Source organism: Chiloscyllium plagiosum, unplaced genomic scaffold, assembly GCF_037043375.1.
Source record: "Chiloscyllium plagiosum isolate Xiang-an unplaced genomic scaffold, Cpla_swu_hap1 HiC_scaffold_24, whole genome shotgun sequence".
NCBI classification, from domain to species: domain Eukaryota; kingdom Metazoa; phylum Chordata; class Chondrichthyes; order Orectolobiformes; family Hemiscylliidae; genus Chiloscyllium; species Chiloscyllium plagiosum.
In genome coordinates, this window is record NW_028270162.1 from 17,081,520 (window position 1) to 17,101,428 (window position 19,909).

The 19,909-nt window shown below is 41.8% G+C and overlaps 1 protein-coding gene across 1 annotated transcript in view; it reads right to left on the reverse strand.

Annotated features, from left to right (window-relative positions):
* Positions 1–19,909, reverse strand: part of trpv4 (transient receptor potential cation channel, subfamily V, member 4) — a 121,273-nt gene that overhangs the window by 83,431 nt on the left and 17,933 nt on the right. The window contains exon 2 of the mRNA XM_087999938.1: positions 1,835–2,223. Coding sequence (XP_087856064.1) covers positions 1,835–2,208 — 374 coding nt within the window. The 5' untranslated portion in view covers positions 2,209–2,223. The remainder of the gene's footprint in view (positions 1–1,834; positions 2,224–19,909) is intronic.

Here is a 19,909-nt window from a genome sequence, read left to right on the forward strand (position 1 = left end):
TCGCTGTGTAAAAACGTTGTCCCCTTGCCTTTTTTAAATCTGTCTCCTCTCACTCTCCAAATATAGCCCCTAGTCTTGAAATCCTCCACCCTAGAGAAAAGACACTTACCATTCACATTATCCCAGCCCTTCCTGATTTTATAAACCTATACAAGGTCACCCCTCAACCCTTTACACTCTGGTGAAAAAAGTCCCAGCTTATCCAGCCTCTCCTTATAAGTTAAACTCTCCATTCCTGGCAACACCCTGGGAAATCTTTTCAGAACCTTCTCCAACTTAATAATATCCTTCCCATAACAGGGTGACCAGAACTGGATACAGTATTCTAGAAGAGGCCTTACCAACATCTGTACAGAAAATTTGAAACCACTTCATAATCCACGAAAACTATCTGCAATATAGTCAGGTGGCAATGCAGTAAAATGCAACAGCAAAGGGATAGATGACAAGGAAGCCTGTTATGGCAAGGTTGGTTAATGGATAAATATTGACCAGAATACTACTTACTCTTCCTTGGATAGTGCCATAGGATGTTTTATGCCCAGTTGAAAGGTCCCAGTTTAAATGTCTCATCCAAAAAGATGCCATGCTCTGACAGTACAGTACCCCCTCAGTCTCACACTGGACTGTTGGTTCAAGTCTTCAGGTTGAAACCTGAGCCCACAAGCTGTGACTCAGATGAAGATAAAGTTTTAGTGCTGAGCCACAACTGACACTTTTCACCTTTGCATGCGTGTGCACAATGCCTACTTTGATTTATGCTGAAAATCAATACTTTAAATTTCCCAAACCTGGAACACTGGCAAGACTGCTATATGTGAATTCAGGTCAAAAAGAATTTATCAGTTGTCTAAGGCTTGGTCAGTTCAGGAGCTGAGGTTGAAGGTTGCATGTACCCAAGCACCCAGGGAAAAACATGTGAATCTTTTATGTACAGGGAGTCACACAATGTTATATCTGAGCAACATCTTTTTTTTGCACATAGGGAAGTGAGAAATGAACAAAGGGAGAAAAGAACAGAAGGATGAGTTGATAAGGTTAGATAAAAAAGGGGAGATAGAGGTTCATGTGGAACATAAACAGCAGCTCCAACAGCTAGTTGGTTCAAAAGGGATTTTTTGTGCTGAACTTCTACATAAGTTTGTAATTTTATGTCCGCAGAGCTTAGCTTATTTGCATTTGGAGCTTTGAAGTTTTGTCTCTGACAGATTTGATTTTTGTACAGGGGCTTGGATTACTTTGAGAATCGGGGATTAATTAATGTATGGGCCATAGAGTCATAGAGTCATACAGTGTGGAAATAGGTCCTTCAGCCTAACTCGTCTATGCTGATCAGGTTTCCTAAACTAAGCTAGTCCCATTTTCCTGCATTTGACCCTCTAATTCTTTCCTATCCATGTACCTGCCCAAATGTCTTTTAAATGATGTAATTGTACCTACTTCTACTACTTTCTTTGGCAATTTATTCCATATGCACAACACCCTCTGTGTGAAAAAGTTGCACTTCATGTCCCTTTTAATCGTTCCCCTCTCACCTTAAAGCTATACCCTCTAGTTTTAGTTGCCACAACCCTCAGAAAATTCTTACATTTTTGCACCTTGGGGCTATGGGTGCCTCACATTTGTAAAAAATACTCATGTCCCAATCACTGCTTGTGGCATGATCCAATTCCAAAAGACTGGACACTACTGGATTATAGAGTCCATTTCCAATTGACTTTAATCTCTAAATAGCCCACTGCCACCCTCGATGATTCTACGTGTAACAATACTGCAGGACGCTCATTCAAATCATTACTCAAAGCTAATTTCGCATGAATACTGTCGTACTCACTCTTTGGCTGGTTTCTTCTTCTTGCGCTTGTCGTCACTCCCCTGTCTGTACGACCCATAGTCAAAAAGCGAGTCCATAGGAGCCTTTTTTGGGGCGGGAGCCATACTGGGCATGGATGAGTCATAGATGGAGGACTCCAAAAGGTCTATTGGATTGGGCATTCGGTTTTTGAAAGCTCCTTGGAATTTGAATCTCAGGTTCTGTTTGTTGCTGTCACCACTCTCCCGGGTAGCCATTCGAGGCCCTTCAGCAGTTGCACCACCGTCTTCATTCTCAAATAGGTTGGCCAGCGAAGACAGAGGGAAGCCATCTTCAGTCAGATTCTCAATGCTGTTGTTTGTTTTCCCAGTATCTTTAGCTTCATTCTCAGCCATGATTACAAAGTAAACCTGAATGGTAAGAGATAAGGAAGACTTGCATTTATACAGTGCCTTTCATTGTTTCAAAGTGCTTTACTGTCTCAAAGTGCTTTACTGTCAGTTATGAAACACAACAGCCAATTTGCACACACGGCCACTAACAGCAACATCAATGGAATGATGAGATTTCTGAACATGCTGCTATGTTGTACTCAAAGCATGGTGCCAAGGTGAGTGTCCACATGCGAAATAAAAAGCTCAGCTCTGCAGCTGTGAGCTGCCACACCAAATAAAAATGAAGGTCACAGTATATAAAACTGCTTAAAGACAAAATGGCTGTGACTTTCCCCATTCCACCACCTGTTCAAATAATTGGGACCAGGACACTTTTTGAATTCACCTCAATAAAGTCCTTGTGCTGAGCACACTGCAGTTTCTTCCACATGAAACACAGAGGTTTGTTTTGTGATGTTGGTTCAGGGGTAAATATAACATAAACCATGGGGTCTCTCCTTGCTGTTCCTTGAGATCTGCTACATCCAGCTGAGCAGCAAAATGGGACCTTAGTTTCACATCATGTGCAAAGGATGTCATATCCAAAAATGCAGTGCCCATGCAAAATTCAGATTGAGTGTTAGTTTTTGATAGTTGGACTCAAGCACTGGAGTGGGACTTAAATCTGGAAACTTGGTGCCTCATACGTAAGAATGCTACTGTCTAAACTGAAGATGGCAAATAGTTCATTGAAAGCTTGACACCATCCAGCACAAAGCAGCCCATTTGGCATCACTCCACAAACACTCACTCCTTCCACTAATGACACTCAGTAACTAACTTTGGCGTAACAGCGCTCTGGACACTCACCTTAGTACAACTTCTAGCACCATGCTTTGTGTACAACACAGCAGTGTGTTCAAAAATCTAGTCGTTCCATTGATGTTGCTGTTTGTGGGAGGTTGCTCTGTGCAAAATTGGCTTTTGTGTTTCTACCCAAAAAAAGATTTGCATTTGAGTTGGGGGAGTCCAGAACTAGAGGGCATAATTTAAGGTGAGAAGGGAAAGATTAAAAGGCACCTAAGAGGCAACGTTTTCATGCAAAGGGTGGTACGTGTATGGAATGAGCTGCCAAAGGAAGTGGTGGAGGCTGGTACAATTACAACATTTAAAAGGCATCTGGATGGGTATATGAACAGGAAGGGTTTAGAGGGATATGGGCCAAGTGCTGGCAAATGGGACTAGATTAATTTAGGATATTTGGTCAGCGTGGATGAGTTGGACCAAAGGGTCTGTTTCCATGCTGTACATATCTATGGCTCTATGACTGTATGACCTCACAATGTTCCAAACAGCTTTACAGCTATTGAAGGAATTTTGTAGTTAGTCAGCATTGGGTGATCGTATTCAAATGATAGCAAAGTTTTTTACATTAGATTTCATGACCAACCAAGCCCTTATGTAAAACCAATTACAGATTCCAGTTACCTTGGGAATTAACCCCAAAAACATGAAAATATGCGTATAAGGTATTCCTTCAACATTGGTACAAGTTCGGGAATAAAACACTTATTAGTTTAATGATAACTTTTTTTCCCTAAAAATGTAGCCCACATTTTATGTTGCACTTTGTATCATTCCCATTTACAAAATATCGAAAATAAAGAATGTAATTAATTCTGCAGTGTGCTGCATTTGAACAAGTTGACTTTAAGAAAGGAAACATTGTTCCATTATTGTAAGTGGTTCATTACATTCAAGTATGAATTCATAAAGGTGCTAGAAACATTTTGTGTAGTCAGGATCAGCTCAAAATGGTCTTGCTGTGATGCTGGCAGGAAAGAAACATATTTCTTAATTCCTTGAAGGGAACAGATCCACCACCATGATCCATCACCATGATCCAACACCATGATCTACCATCATGATCCACCAGCATGATCCACTACCATGATCTACTACCAAGATCCACTACCACGATCCATGATCCACCACCATCATGATTCACAGAAACTAAGCTCCAGAGACAGTGGTCTGAAAGCAGTCCTGCTCCTGCTGATAGATCTGCTCCCTTCAAGGAACTAAGAAACTTTTTCTTATTTTCTGCCATCATCACAACAAGACGAAGGTCGGGGTGGGATGCTCTTTGGAGGGTTGATGCAGACTCAAGAAGCTGAATGGTCTGTTTCCACACTGTAGGGATTCAATGATATAAAAGTTCAGGAGGTAATAGAAAATATAACATTAGCCTTTATTTCAAAGGGAGTGTCGTATTAACATGCGGAGGTTTTGCGAAACTATATAAAGCACTTGTCGGACCACAGCTGGAATGAAGTGAATTGGTCGGGCTCTTAAGCTAAGGAACTGGCATTGCAGGCTGCCCAGAGAAAGTTCATTAAGTTCATGCTAGGTCTACAGGAACTGTCTTACATGGCATGGTTGATTAGATTGGGCTAGTAATCTTTAGAATTAGAAGAATGAGAGGCAAGCTTATTGGATTTTTAAGGAACTTGACAGGGCAGATGTCATAAGTTGTTTCCCCTTGTGGAAGAATCGAGGCCTGGGGTCGGGGGGGGGGGGTCACATATTTAAGACAGAGATGAGGAGTAATTTCTTCTCTCAGAGAGGAGTGAATCAGTGAACTTCACCAACTGAAGCTAAGTGATTAAATATACTCAAGGCTGAGATAGACAGATATTTAATCAGTAATGGAATCAAGGGAGATGGGAAAAAGCAGGAGCGAAGGATTATCAGATCAGCCATGATTTCATTGAAAAAAAGAGCAGGCTTGGATGGGCTGAATGGCCTGCTTCTCCTCCTGTGCCTTTTGCTCTTTATGTCAGAAGAATGCTGGAACATTTTGGATAGACTACTGAACGCTTCACTATTCTAACAAACCACAAAAAAAGCTGCACATTACATCATAATTATAGAGAAGCAAAAAAGAAAATATCTGAAGTCCAACACAGTCTCTCAAAGTAGTCAAGAAGCCACAAGCGCAATCCCAACCTAACCTAAAATCCCTTGAAGCACAAGGTTTTCAAACTAGAGTTCCTAAGGGGATCCCAGAGGATCCATGAGGTTGTCAGATTTCTAAGAATCTGAGACACGCTGGCCATTGGAAGCATTTGAGTGTCAAGAGCTCTGTTCAATTCAATTCATTAGGTGACCACTCTGGCTCAGTGGGGAGCAGACCTGCTCCTGAGTCAAAGTTACAGGTTAAACTCCCATTCCTGGTCCGTAAATGCATAATGCAGGCTGATGTTACTAAGGGACTGCTGCAACACCAGAGATGCTGTCCTTGAGGTGAGATAGCAAACCATGATTCCACTTGCAACTGAGGGGAAAAGTATTAACTCACAGTATTAATGGTAGAGAAATGAGTAGCTTTGCTGGTATGAGAGTATTTCTCAAATGGTGAGTGGTTGAATCGCATTGGTGTCTGAAGGGACTTGTGTGCTTTTATTCACGAATCATTACCATTCAAGTACAGTAAGTAATTAGGAAAGTAAATGTTACATTGGCCCACATTACAAGAGGGTTGGAGTACAGATGTCTTGCTGCAAGTGTACAGAGCTTGGGTAAAACCACATTTTGATAACCCCTACAAGGCCCATGTGGGATCACTAATTAATATGCTTGTGGAGTTGGTCGATTATGAGCTTCTTAGTAACAGGCAATGGTCTGTCCAGCTGGAACACATCACCTCAGCTGTGACAATACTATGGCTTTAAGAGGTGTATTTTGTCCTTTTTTTAATGAAGAGAAGTTGAGATAGAGGTGCTGAGCAGTCTGATCCCAGATTATAAAATAAATAACTTGTGAAGCCTTGGGTCTTTTTAAAAATTGGCACAATAGAAGCAGCATGAAGGATTGGGGTCAAGCTCATGTAAAACTAGGACATTGGTTTAACTTTTAGTTGCTGTTGGAGTTTGGAGGCTGCTATACATCTCTCCCTGTTACAGCAAGACACTTCAGCTCTCTCTCTATTTCAGAGGTTTCTCTTGATGTTCTTTCCTCTTGCACTGGAGAACCGCATGTGAGACAATCTACTGTATTTTACGGAGTTTGCCAAGGGTGGGTTTATGGAATATAAGTTTATCAGAACAGTTGTTTTTTCTTAGTTAAATAATTTATTATTCTGTTAAGTTTCCCAATAGAGTTGTTATTCCAATTCTTCTTTCTTGTGTTTGTATTTTAACTTTAGTGTAAGAGGAAGGTATGTTTTACTTAAACCTGATAGTTTTATCCATTGAATTGCATCTGGAACACATCGGCTTACACTAGGCTTTAAAAATAAGAAAAAGTTGGGGGTTTAGGCTATCTTCTTAATATATTTTGAAGTGGTTAGTCTGGTCTGTAACAGGGCCCTTCACTGGTAGTATCACTACTTCTGAGCCATGAGGCCTGGGTTCAAGATCCCCCTGCTCTAGAGGTGTGTAATAAAATCCATGAAAAGGTTGACTAGAAAGTAGGATAAAGCAGACCCAGTTTTTGTATAGGCTGTTGCTGCACACCATCCACCTTGGGACATGCCTGGGGAAACCTATGATGCTGCCAGGTGGTGGGGAGCCCAGGTGAAGGGCTCTCTATGTAGGAGTCCTCCCACTTTCCAGCAGGGACCTGGGGTGACTGGTGTTGCACTTGGCAATACCTTACAACCACCAATTGAAGTAGATCATGGACTCCCAACCCAACTGGTTCTTTTGCAGTGCAGTGAAGTCCATGAACCATGGTTGTGAGCATTTGCACTCCCTTTTTAGTTATATGAAAAAACCTTTGGTGTTTTTTGTTGCAGTTCAGCCCCACATTCCTGATCTTTAGGCACCCTGTGCGGAGGGTGTGGGCAGATTAGAGAATCTCCTCATAGGTCTGCTCTTGAGTCAGGCCAGGCTGGCTATAAACGAGGTTGAAAAGTGTGGTGCTGAAAAAGCACAGCAAGTCAGGCCACATCCGAGGAGCAGGGGAATCTACGTTTTGCACATAAGCCCTTCATCAGGAATGTGGGGGTGAAGGGAGTTGAGAGATAAATAGGAGGGTTGGGTGGGGTGGGGGGAGGGGGCTGGGAAGGTGATAGGGAGATGGAGGTAGGTGATGGTGGAGATAGGTCAAAGTGGAGGGTGAAGCAGATAGGTGGGAAGGAAGATGAATGGGTAGGACAGTTCAAGAGGGCGGAGTTGAGTTGGATATGGGAAGTGGTGAGGGGGAGGCGAGATGAGGAAACTGGTGAAATCGGTGTTGATTCTGTGTGGTTGGAGAGTCCTAAGGTAGAAGATGAGGCATTCTTCCTCCAGGCGTCAGGTGGGTTGGATTTGGCAGTGGAGGGGGCCCAGGACTTGCAAGTCATTAGTGGATTGGGAGGGGGAGTTTGAAGCGGTTGGCCAAAGAGGGTGGGGTTGTTCGGGCATGTGCCCCAGAGATATTCCCTGAAATTGGCATCCTGTCTCCCTTCCACCCTCCTAGTTATCTCTCAGCCCCCTTCCCAACCCCAACATTCTTGATGAAGGGCTTATGCCCAAAACATTGACTCTCCTGCTCCTTGGATGCTGCTCTGACCTTATGTGCTGTTCCAGTGCCACACTTTTCAACTCTGATCTTCTGCATCTCCAGTCCACAGTGTGTCCTAGTGGCTATAAACAGGTCCAGGCAGCAGGCTGTGGAGGCATCATCTCTGTCGACTATCTGTCCCTCCTCTGTGATTATGTTCATGCCTGGCTATGCTTGGAGAGGATGTATGTGGTATCCATCTAAGCCTTTAGAGAGAGGAAGGAACCATGGGGGGTATACTGCTTTATTTCCCACTCCAACAGCTTTTTGATTTAGTCCCTTCCCTGTCTCTCCCAACCGCCACTTCACATCTGATGGTTTGTACTGTCCATAGTGGGCTTTGCATGTAACTATTGAATTGGCTACACTGGCATTTATACTAGTGGCTGTTAAACTCAAAACGTGTCATGACAATTTTGGTGCTGGGAAGGTCACTCAGTTATGCGTAGTATCTCTTCAGAGTATAAAACAAGAGAAGAGATAAGGTAGATCCAATTGGTTTGCATTGCCCATAACAGCCTTTACTTGTAAATATTTAGCTGGCTACACGAATGATTACTGGTGGTAGTTAGTAATTAAAAGGAAAATAAAACGTGAAACGTCTCTGTGATTTTAGTGATGGGAAAGTCACTCAGTATCAGTGTGACAGTACTTCTGTGTATAAAAGGCAAAAAAAACCAGAGCCAGGGATGTGTCTGCAGAATTTTCTGTCCAGGCTGGGATTAGCCTTTGTATGCCACAAGTTTGAAGTTTTGAAGTTTTGAAGTTTGACAACAAATAATGTGACCCTTCCCAGAAATTGCTGGGAAAACTCAGCAGATCCGGCAGCATTTGTGGAGAGAAAACAGAGTTAACTTTTCAAGTCCAGTCACCCTTCTTCAGAAACTCCACAGTTCTTTGGTTTTTGATGTCCCTTTCCAGTCAAACTTTCTGAGTTATTACACACACCTAATGTATTGTGTACAGTTTTAAACTCCCTGAGATGATTGGATTATCTAATGAGGAGTGATTGAAGAAGCTGGGTATATAATTCCTAGAGCGTTGAAGATTGACAGGTGGTTTCATTGAAGCTTACAAAATCTTTACAGGGTGGATATAGATAGAATCTTTCCCTGGCTGGTGAGTCTAGAACTAGAGAGCATTATCTTAGGATAATGGGTAGGCCATGTAAGATGAGGAGGAATGGGTAGGCCATGTAAGATGAGGAGGAATTTCTTCACTTGGAAAGTGATGAATTGTTGGAATTCCAGAGGGTCCTAGAGGTCTGTTGCATTTCAGTCATTATTGATTTCTGTCTTGAGCATGCTCAAAATCCTGGATAGCGACAACATCACAGATGTTTGATCACTAACCATGATCTTATTGAAGATGGAGCAAGCTTGAAGGGCTGAATGGCCTACTGCAGTTCTAATGCTCCTATATTCCTATGTGTCCATGTCAATATTTGCCCTTCAACATCCATCATTTAAAAAAGAGGCATTTGTTGTATTGGGACAAATTCCTGTGAGCATTCATTGCTGCAGTTCCCCACATTACAACAATGAATACACTTCAAAAGGATTTCATTGGCTGTGATTTTCTTTGGGAGGACCTGAAGATGTGAAAGATGTTTTATAAATGCAAGTTCCTTATTTATATTGTTTCAATATTTGAACATTTATGGGTGGGTTATTTGTGTGTCTATCTAATAATTAACATTCTGTGTAGTCCCATTAAAATATTCATACTGACACTGCTTTTCAGAGGAGAAGGCAAGGATATCAGGAAATGTGTTAATATGTTAGTAAAAGACATTTGAATATTCTAGTTTTATGGGATGCAGTTTTGGGACAGATTCTTTACTCAGTGCTATTTTGTAATAAAGCATATGTATTATACAGAGGAAGGTGAATATTTTCTTGTCTTCTGCAATTGCAAAGTTACAGTAACATCTGATTTAACAGTTCTGGTAAACCAGGAACAATTACTCCCTTTTTATCCTAATCTCAAAATAGAGAAATCAAAAGACTAAGTCTTGGAAGAGAATGATTTTTATTTCTCTGTCCCAATCATTCTGCCTTTTGACTCTTTGGAAGGGACCACTTACAACTGAAATCATGATGGAAAAGTGTTATTTTACATTAGTAAAGTTGCACCTTTACACTTTTGAAACAATAGGCTGCTATATTAGTGTTTATTTTTAAATTGTTTTTTCAAAGTTCGTAAACCAAGGCACTAAGATTTAAAGATGTCCAATTTATTTTCACTCATTTCTGTGTCGTGATGCAGAAGTGTTAGATATTGAGGTTTTCAATTCATTATTAAAGACACATCTAAACTCTAAACATCATCCACCATCTGGATTTGAACATGGTTTAAATAAAAGCAAATTCAAGCTAACAACGGGGGAATTATGAAGATTCTGGAAAGGACATCCAACTCAAATAAATAAATACGAGTGTTGTGTTGCCAAGAGAACCTTCATACGCAAAGTATTAGTTTTATTAATCTTTCCACCAAAGACTACCAGCCTCGTTACCCACAAATCTCAGATCGTCATGGCTACCAACCACAGTGCATGGTTTGCTGCAAACACCTCTTTGACACAAATGTTATTTCCCCTCCTCTCAAACAAGATAGACACGGAATTGCTTCCACGATTCAAAACAGAACAAAGTATCTGACTGGTTCTTTTAACATGGGCCTCAAATACACCAAAGTATATTTCAAAGGAACAAGTCATTCAGCCCTTCAAACCTATTCTGCCATTCAACTAGATCATCGCTGACTGAACTGTAACCCTTTTAACCTGATATTTTTTACCCCAGGTTCCTTATACCATAAATACTCGCTTAACATTTTACCGACTTCCCTATTTTAATGATGGGAAAAGGGAGTTCAAGGCAGCATCAACTTTCAGATGAAATACATTAAGAAGCAATAGTTTAGTGGGATTTAATCTGTGTTCTAGAAGCAAGAAAAGGCTAGAGATCTCAAGAGTTATTAATTCCTGGACAATAATTATAAAGTAAGGTATAGTCACCATAGTCCTACCGAACTATAGGGCTGCTCTCTTATTAGAGGGAGACAACTAATGCTGATTTGACCTGAGGATCAGAAAAATCGACGTTTTAGGGCTATTGCCTGAAACAACAATTTTCCTGCTCCTCGGATGCTGCCTGACCTGCTGTGTTTTTCCAGTGCCACTCTAATCTAGACTTTGATTTCCAGCATCTGCAGTCCTCACTTTTGCCTAACCTGAGGGTCACCCTGCCTTGGGCAAGGGGAGAGGTTGAGAAGGCAAATCCTTCATGGTAACCTCAGCTGGTGCAAGAATAGAATTTTAATTTTAATGAATTAATTTTTTAACTCCTATATGGGACTTGGCTGGCCAGCATTGACAGCGCATCCCTGTTTGTCCTTGTGAAGGTGGTGGTGAGCTGCCTTCTTGAATCGCTGCAGTCCACTTGATGTGGGTTGACCTATAATGCCAGCAGGGAGGGAATTCCAGGACTTTGACCCAATGACTGTGAAGGAACGGCAGTATATTTCCAAGTCAGGGTGATGAGCGGCTTGGAGGGGAACTTGCAGGCATTGGTGTTCCCAAATAGTTGCTGCCCTTGACCTTCTAGATGGAAGTGGTCATGGGTTTGAAAGGTCCTGTTTCAGGATCATTGGTGAATTTTTGCAGTGCATCTTGTAGATAGTACACACAGCTGTTACTGAGCACCGGTGGTGGAGGGACTGAATGTTTGTAGATGTTGTGCCAATCAAATGGGTTGCTTTGTCCTGGATGCTATCAAGCTTCTTGAGTGTTGTTGGAGCTGCACCCATCCAGGCAAGTGGGGAGTATTCCATCACACTCCTGACTTGTGCCTTGTAGATGGTGGATAGACTTTGGGGTGTCAGGAGGTGAGTTAGTCACCGCATATCCCCAGTCTTTGACCTGCTCTTGTAGCCATTGTGTTTATGTGGTGAGTCCAGTTGAGTTTCTGGTCAATGGTAACCCCAAGGATGTTGGGGGATTCAGTGATGGTAATACGTTGAATGTCAAGGGGCAATGTCAAAGAGTGACTCTTTTTGGTGATGGTCATATACTTTAGAAACTACATTATTGGCACAACAATTACAGGAGATGTTGCAATGAGTCACAGTTTCAAACAAAGTCCATTCAGAAGGCAGGAAATGCATGTTGGATAATTCATTCAAATCATAACAAAGTGTCCACAGAATGGGAATTTCCTGGACTATGTCTGTCAGTTCTGGAATGGGAAATTTTCTTAACTCTGTAGTTTGACATTTTTAATCTACTATTTTTCTTTTAAAACATAAGTAAATGACAGTGATTTTCAGTATCTTGCACACTAAGTTATAATTGAAGACAGTCAGACAGGACTCCTATGAAATTAGCATTCTTCAATTAAAAGTTCCTGAACAAGCATGCTGCACCACTTCATTTTAATTGTCCAGTCCAAAAGGTAGTCGCAAACATTTACAGTCTGTCAGTTTTATACTTGTACGTTTCCTGATGCGTAATTATTATTTTCAATTTTGGAATTCTGGGTTTGAAAGCAATTAATTACCATAATTTCACTCATCAATCATTTAAGCATCTTATTTCTTAAAGACTCACTGTCAGTAATGAAAGCACATTACTTTGCTTTCTTTTAAACCAATCTCTTTTAAGCATCAAGTTCCTACACAAGGGAAGCTTCCTTGCATCTAGGCTGCCCTCTCAATACTATCTTGTTCTTTACAGCGGGACAACTATGGGTTAGTTCACCATCCCACTAGTTGGGCATCAAGCTGTCCCCAGTCCTGCCCCTTTTCAAAGACCAAGAACTTCCCCTTTCCACAAGGAATCACTGGATAGTATTTGGGCATTGGGAAATCTGATTTCATCTCACTCTATCCTAGAATGCTGAGAGTAATTCTAACTGCCATTCTGCTGCCCAGGGTGTGATCCAATAGCTCAGCACTGGTTATAGAGTGAAGCTGGAATCTTTGTGTTCTGTACAGCACATTACAATAACATGCACGGCAACTCATCTTTCTTAAAATCCAATCTCACTTTGAGGTTGCGGTTACATTGATATGACAAAACATATTGATTTTACAGTGAGATATTATTGTGCCTGTACTGGGTACTTTCAATATACATCCAATCTACTTCATATATCAGGATTGTTTAGAACCATCCAAACCTAACCTGGGGATCACTCCTTGTTGTAGCTTGCAAGAGATTTGTGATTCAGCAACTGTCTCTCAATAGCCATCAGAGGTGAACTTCCTCAGTCGATTAGGTTTAAAAATACAGTGAGTACACTTGCCTACAGAGCTGTCACAACTACTGTTGGGAGTGAAATAGTTAATCTGAAAGACCCTTAAACGTGGGAGTGTTTGCAACTTCATTGCAGCTTTGCTTGATATTGTTTGAATTATTCCTCATTATTGTCAAGCACTGGGCAAAGTTGAGATACTTCTCTGTAAGGGGAGACGAGGATTGAAACTGAATGGCTCAAAGACCACTCCTGTTGTCTCCTAACAACAAGTCATGAAGAATTACTGAGACAGTCTGAAAGTAGTTCATATTATATTTTTCAACATAGTTTAAAAACTGTGCGTGATGTAAATCTGAACTAAAAACAGAAAATTCCAGAGAAGCACGTGCCTGGCAGTGTACATGAAGAGCAAGTATATAATATTACGAGTTGAATATAGCTCTCCATTGAACTAAATTCATTAATCTCTTCTTGAACTAAAAACACAAAGTGCTGAAGAAATTCAGCAGGTCTAGCTACAGCTATGTAAAGAGAGAGAGAGACAGTTGTCAACATTTTGAGTGTTCAGATACATCTTCAAAGCTCTTCTGAAGAAGAGTCACCTCAGCCTTGAAACATTAACTCAGTCTCTCTCACTCTATGGATATTGCCAGGTTTGCTGAGTTTCTCCCGCTCTTTCTGTGCTTATTTCAGATCTCCAGCATCTGCAGTATTTTACTTTTCTTTTGTAAGCTGATTAACGTTCTTGGGATTAGAGATGCTAGTGTTAGAAACTGCAACTCTGTCAGTAACATGCACTTCCAAAGTTGAGGCCATCTCGATATGAGTCAGAAGGTTATGGGTTCAAATCTCACTACAAATAGAACAGATACGATAATACTTATGAGGTGCTGTGCTTTGGCTGAGCGCTTCAACTAAGATGGATAGAGAGGAATGTGGAGTGCTTATAGCTAATATTCCTCTTTTAACTAATCCCACTGTTAACTAGTTATTCAGGTCTTTGTATTTGTTGAACATTGCTAATACAGAATGGCTTCTAGATCTACAAACATGGGTAGATCACAGGAGTGTTCTTGGCTGTGATGATAGCATCAACAAATAACCTACCAACAATTACTGACCCCATGTGAAGGAAGGCCAATCAAGGGTTGAAGGTCATCAGCGCTCTTGGAAGCATAACTCAATACAAATCAGCACCTTCAGCAAAAGGGCAAGAACACTATGAGGACAACACACTTCCACATAGAAAACCTCTTGGAGGATTCTTTCTGATCTTGTCTCAGTTCAATTCTGTCAAACCACAGAATTCTCACCCATGTGAAATGCTGAGAATAGCTTCTTTCTCATTCAAATTCATCTAAGAGTAATGAAATGGAAATACTTCTGACAGTGCCTGTGACTGACTTACCTTTTCCACTATTCCCAAATATCATCATTCTGTATATCATGGGATCAGTTGTGCTTATATCTGACCCAGTGCACTATAACATTATAACATGCCCTACTGAGAAGGTCAGTGACAAGGCTGTATGTTGGAAGTAATGAAACTGTATTGTATATAAAAGGAAGAAAGTAAAAGGCAACATAAGACAAACAAAAATCTACAAACTTGTGAGTTACTGAAAGAACAGAGACTGGAAACAGAATGAGGAAGGTGAGAAAGAGCAAAAACCAAATGAACAGATGACGCCAAAAGAGATTATCGACTGGAACGAGAATGAGAGATACAAAAAAACATATTGATATCGTGTTCATGGGAGCTTTGGAAATAAATGAATGTATAAATTTGAGATGTTCATGCTATAAAGGATTTTGGCCAAGATGAAATAAGAAGCATTCACACGAAATCTCCATGAGGTTAGAGTAGCTTCCCCCCCACCCAACCAATGTCTATAGGAACTTCGTTCAACTGGCTTCAGTAACATTTACAGTAAATTGTCACCAGAGTTATAATATGGAAGCTCAAGGATATTCCCAGAAATTGTTTTAACTCAGAAATTCATTGACAGGGCTTCTCCATTGAATCAGGTGAGGAATGTTTGATGTGTTTTTGTAGTGTGCTATGCATAGCAGGGAGGTTACCAGTTATCCCAGTTTGCAATGGGTATTCTCCATGTATGAGTTTGGACAATGAGGATGAAACCTGGTCTGATCCTATGCCCAGAGACATGCATTTTATCTAATGGTGATACTGGTAGCTGTCTGGTCTCTCCCCTCTCTCGCCCAGTGACATGGAAACTAATTGGAGGATTCTACTGACTGATCATCAAACTTAGTACAAACCACAAATCAAAGCTGTTACCTTCACAACCTGTCCACATGAGGTTATTTAACTGAGCTTATGAAGAACCGCAAAGCAAATTGTTTTAAAAGTAGGAACACTTTAGGGCAATCTTGACTCCCCTGTGGGATTATCGGAGCAGCTCCAAGTACAAAGGAGTTAAGTGTATCCCAGAAGATTAATGATAGGGTAGGGTCGTGATATAGTCTCCCGTGTCAAACTACAACCACGCGTCAGGCAGGATGTCAAGTGTGCTGTTGTGGTATTAAGATTTGGTGAAGTCTTCCATCCCTGACATTAACACATACCAAAAACAAAAAAAAGCACGCGTTTATTAAAGGGTGCAGCATCTGGGGCCAATTTCAGAGAAGGCTGCATTTCTATTGGGCAAGGGTGTGACCCCTTCATGTGGGGTCAAGATATGTCTTCAGCTGAAGCCAGTGGTGGCCACACCCAGACAAGTAGCTAAAGATAATCTTAAATCTTTCAATTACAATTTAACTAGAGCTGTATGAATAACCACAGCTTTGAAGATGCATTCCAGCTCTTTGTGGATAGAGTCCTGAGACTGCCTGGCAGAGCCTTTTTGTTTTGTTTTCTCTTCCAGCTTCTCTCCAATTTAGCTGCCCTGGAGACACAGACTCATGAAAGGCTGCAGTATTATAATCAGCAATCATGCTGTCGTACCTCACATAAATGACCATTTATGTATCGTTTGTCTTTAACACAGTGCACCCTTCCCCACCATCTATCTCATGGGTGGGCTGGCGTGCAGTCCCTAATTAGTCCTTTGTCTCTTTTATAGGCTGCAAGTTTTACAAGAGTTTGCCTTGTAATTGAAGCGACTGCGTCAGCTCTGTTCATCAATCCCAATTACCCAACAACAATGTTTGAGAGCCCACCATCTTCATTCTGAAATCTCCAGAACGTAGTGCTGCTTCCTCAACTATGCTCTTGACTCTCGTTTGTTTCATAAATATATTGACTCAAACTGGTGAAAGTCAGGACTGGATGCAGATGCTGGAGATTAGAGTCGAGAGTGTGGTGCTGGAAAAGCACAGCAGGTCAGGCAGCATCTGAGGAGCAGGAGAATCGACATTTCGGGCAAAAGCTCTTCATCAGGAATGAGGCTGTGAGCCAATGGGGTGATGAGACAAATGGGAGAGGGGTGGGGCTGGGGAGAAGGTAGATGAGAGTGTGACAGGTAGATGGAGGGGGGGGGGTGAAGGTGATAGGTCGGAGAGGAGGGTGGAACAGATAGGTGGGAAGGAAGATGGACAGGTAGGACAGGTCATGAGGGCAGTGCCAAGTTGGAAGGTTGGGACTGTGATAAGGTGGAGGGGAGGGGAGATGAGGAAACTGGTAAAATCCATATTGATGCCGTGGGGTTGGAGGGTCCCGAGGTGGAAGATGAGGCGTTCCTCCTCCAGGTGTCAGGTGGTTAGGGAGTGGCGATGGAGAAGGCTCAGGATCTGCATGTCTTTGGCAGAGTGGGAGGAGTTGTTGAAGTATTCGGCCACAGGGCCACAGGTGGTACCAGCGTTTAGTAAGGTTGGCACTTGCTCAAAAATAGCTGTGTCTAAGTCTGTGTGGAGAAACACTGGTCACTCAATACACAGCATTGTACCCAAAGCTAATCTAAGACTAATATTTGTGTTTGGAAGCAAAATAGAAGTGACAAATAAAGAGTGATTAAAAGCTGGAAATCTCAGAATACATGACACTCTGCAATCTCTCAGTCCATTTCTGCATTGTACATAATCTTGTTGTCAAGTCCTGTTTGCTTAACTTTGAAATTTTCCTCAGAGTTTCTCCCAATTTTGTTATATCTTTCTTCAGAGTTTGTTGGAGTTGGAAGCAGCTGAGGACTCCAGAGAGAAGCAAAATTGGGGACAGGATGCAAACAGAGTGACCAACTGGGGAAACCAAGACTAATAGAGTTCGAGGTGAAACAAAGCAATGAGGAATTAGGCGGAGCACAGAATGGCTACAGAATTGATGGGAAGAGGAGAGAGGAACAGGGCCACAGTGCCACACAGTGTCGCTCAGGCTGAGTGGGGTGGGACCAGAATGTGTGTCAGTCTCTGAACGTGTGTGAGTGTGTGTTGTGTGAGTGAATGAGTGACTATGTGAGAGTGTGTGTGTGAGTGCGCGTGCGCGCGCGCGCGCGTGCGTGTTGGGGCAAGGCTTACAGTGATGCAGGATTGGTGAGATGAGGTACAGAGTGATAGAGATTTGGGGAGGGGATGGAAAAGTAAGTGCTGCAGAAAATGGTTGACATAGAGTTGGTGAAGGGGGGGCACAGTGACACAGATATTAGGATATATATGAGACATAGAGTGGGATCTCAAAATCCCAATTCAAGGTTTTCTCCAGACTGAGGGAAGCTTCTCTCACAATCTCATACTAACTAATTACAAAGGGCCATTGTGATAATTAAAATGTTGACAATATCTGTTCCATCTGCCCCAGTGAACCACCGAATAATAGAATTTTTACAAGACAGGAGTCTATTTGGCCCATCATTCCAGCACAGTTCTATTACCCAATGCCAATCTCTTGCCTTTTCCCTATATCCCTGCATAATATTTCTATCCAAACAATCAACTTGAATGCCTCAACTGAACATGCCTCCATCACACGTCTAGGCAGTGTCTTCCATGCCCTGACCACTCGTGTGTGAAAAAGATTTTTTGCACATCACACTTGTTTTCTTTGCACATCACTTTAAATCTATGGCCTCTCGTTCTTGTCTCTTTTGTAAGTGGGAACAGCATCCCCTTAGCTATTCTGTCCAGTTTGTTCATGGCTTGGAAACTCTGTGATCACACAAGCTGTCAGTGCTCAAAATCAAGTGGATATCACAGGAAAATCAAGTTGCGTGAGATGTTTGATTGAGAACCTTCAGTAGGAAAGGAGAATGAAATGGCTTATTAGACCCGGATGTATCCAGGTTGGATGCATCCCTGAGCACTGTACGGTTTACTCCGTTGTTAAATAGAATCTAGAACACAAGCAGCCTTGCTGAGGTATTCATTAGGGTATAACTGTGTATTTTCTTTGACAGTTGCACAGTAGTGTGAGACCTATCATTCAGACTCTACATAGTTGCTTTGGGCCAATCTCATAATGTGCACACACAGCTGGGGCAACAGTCTGTCTACACCCAGTTGTTGGATCTTTAGATATATTATCCTTCAGAGTTAACCTCGACCTTTAAGTTCAGTGTCTCACCACCAGCACCCTCCTGAGGAGAAATTGTCAACAGTATGGTGCGTATTTTGAACGAGAATCTCATTATTGAAGCCACTCTTCTAATGTTCTCCCCCTCTGTCACTTGCCTCCACGCTGCCTCCCATATTCGTCCTACTTGAACAGAAATAGTGAATCTTAACAGGTCATTTAATGATTGTCTGACCTTTTAAAAAAAAGTATCTCCATAATCTCTCCATCAGAGCCCACCATCAAGTGGAATGTCACAATTAGAATTTCTTTTAATATCTTCTTCTCTTCAGCAGTCCCTCAGGATGACGGACTAGAGTGGGTGACTTGCTCCCACTCTAGTGTGTTGGGTTCTCTGAGATGGATGATGAGTCCAGTGTGTTATCTACAGATGCTGCCACATGTTGGGCAGTGGTGCTTGAAGGATTGGGTTGCTTGGAGGTCTCCGAGCTCCATCCAACACCTCACCTTTGCCTCTTTGTGTGCAAGATGAAATCTCTCGAGGTGTTCTGGAATGAATCATCCCTACCTGGCAGTCATACGCCAGGGACTCTCATAGGTGATGCTCAATTTCTCCAGCAATGATTTGACGACTTCTAAATCATTTCCACAGTCCTCCTGGGAGTCTCCCAATGCAACCAACGTCCAAATAGAGCAGAAACACAAAGTGCTGAAGGAACTCAGCAGGTCTAACAGCATCTGTGGAGACAGAAACAGAATTAACATTTTGAGTGCAGTATGACTTTTCTTTGGAGCTCTGAAGAAGAGTTCCAAAAGAAAGTCATATTGAATTCAAAACATTTACTCAGCTTCTCTCTCCACAGATGCTGCCAGATCTGCTGAGTTTCTCAAACATTTTCTGTTCTTATTCCAAATTGTCAGCATCTGCAGTAGTTTGCTTTCATCCAACCACAGCAGTTACTTCAGGAGGCTGGTGTCAGGCATAAGAATGGCATGTATGACACAGAAACAGGCCATTTGGCCCAACAGTTCCTGCTGGTGTTAATGCACCACTCAAGCCTCACCCCATCTCACCTCATTTAATCTGCCATGCTGACCCACTATTCCCTTCTCACTCACGTTTGTCAAACTTCCCTTTAAATGCATCTATACTAATGCTGTCAACCACTCTCACTGGTAGCAAGTTCCATATTTCAATACTCTTTGAAAAAAGGGATTTCTTCTGAATTACCGACTGAATTCTTGGTGATTATTATACACTGACGGTCTCCAGATGTATTTTTTTCCACACGAAAGGAAACATTCTCATTGTAAGTGCTCTATAAAAGTGTTTCATAATTTTAAACAACTCTAATAGGTCACCTCTTAACCTTCTTTTTGCAAAAGAAAAAGACCCAGACTGAAAACCCTTTTCTGATAAGTAAATAAAGGAGGTAGTGTCACCATCAAA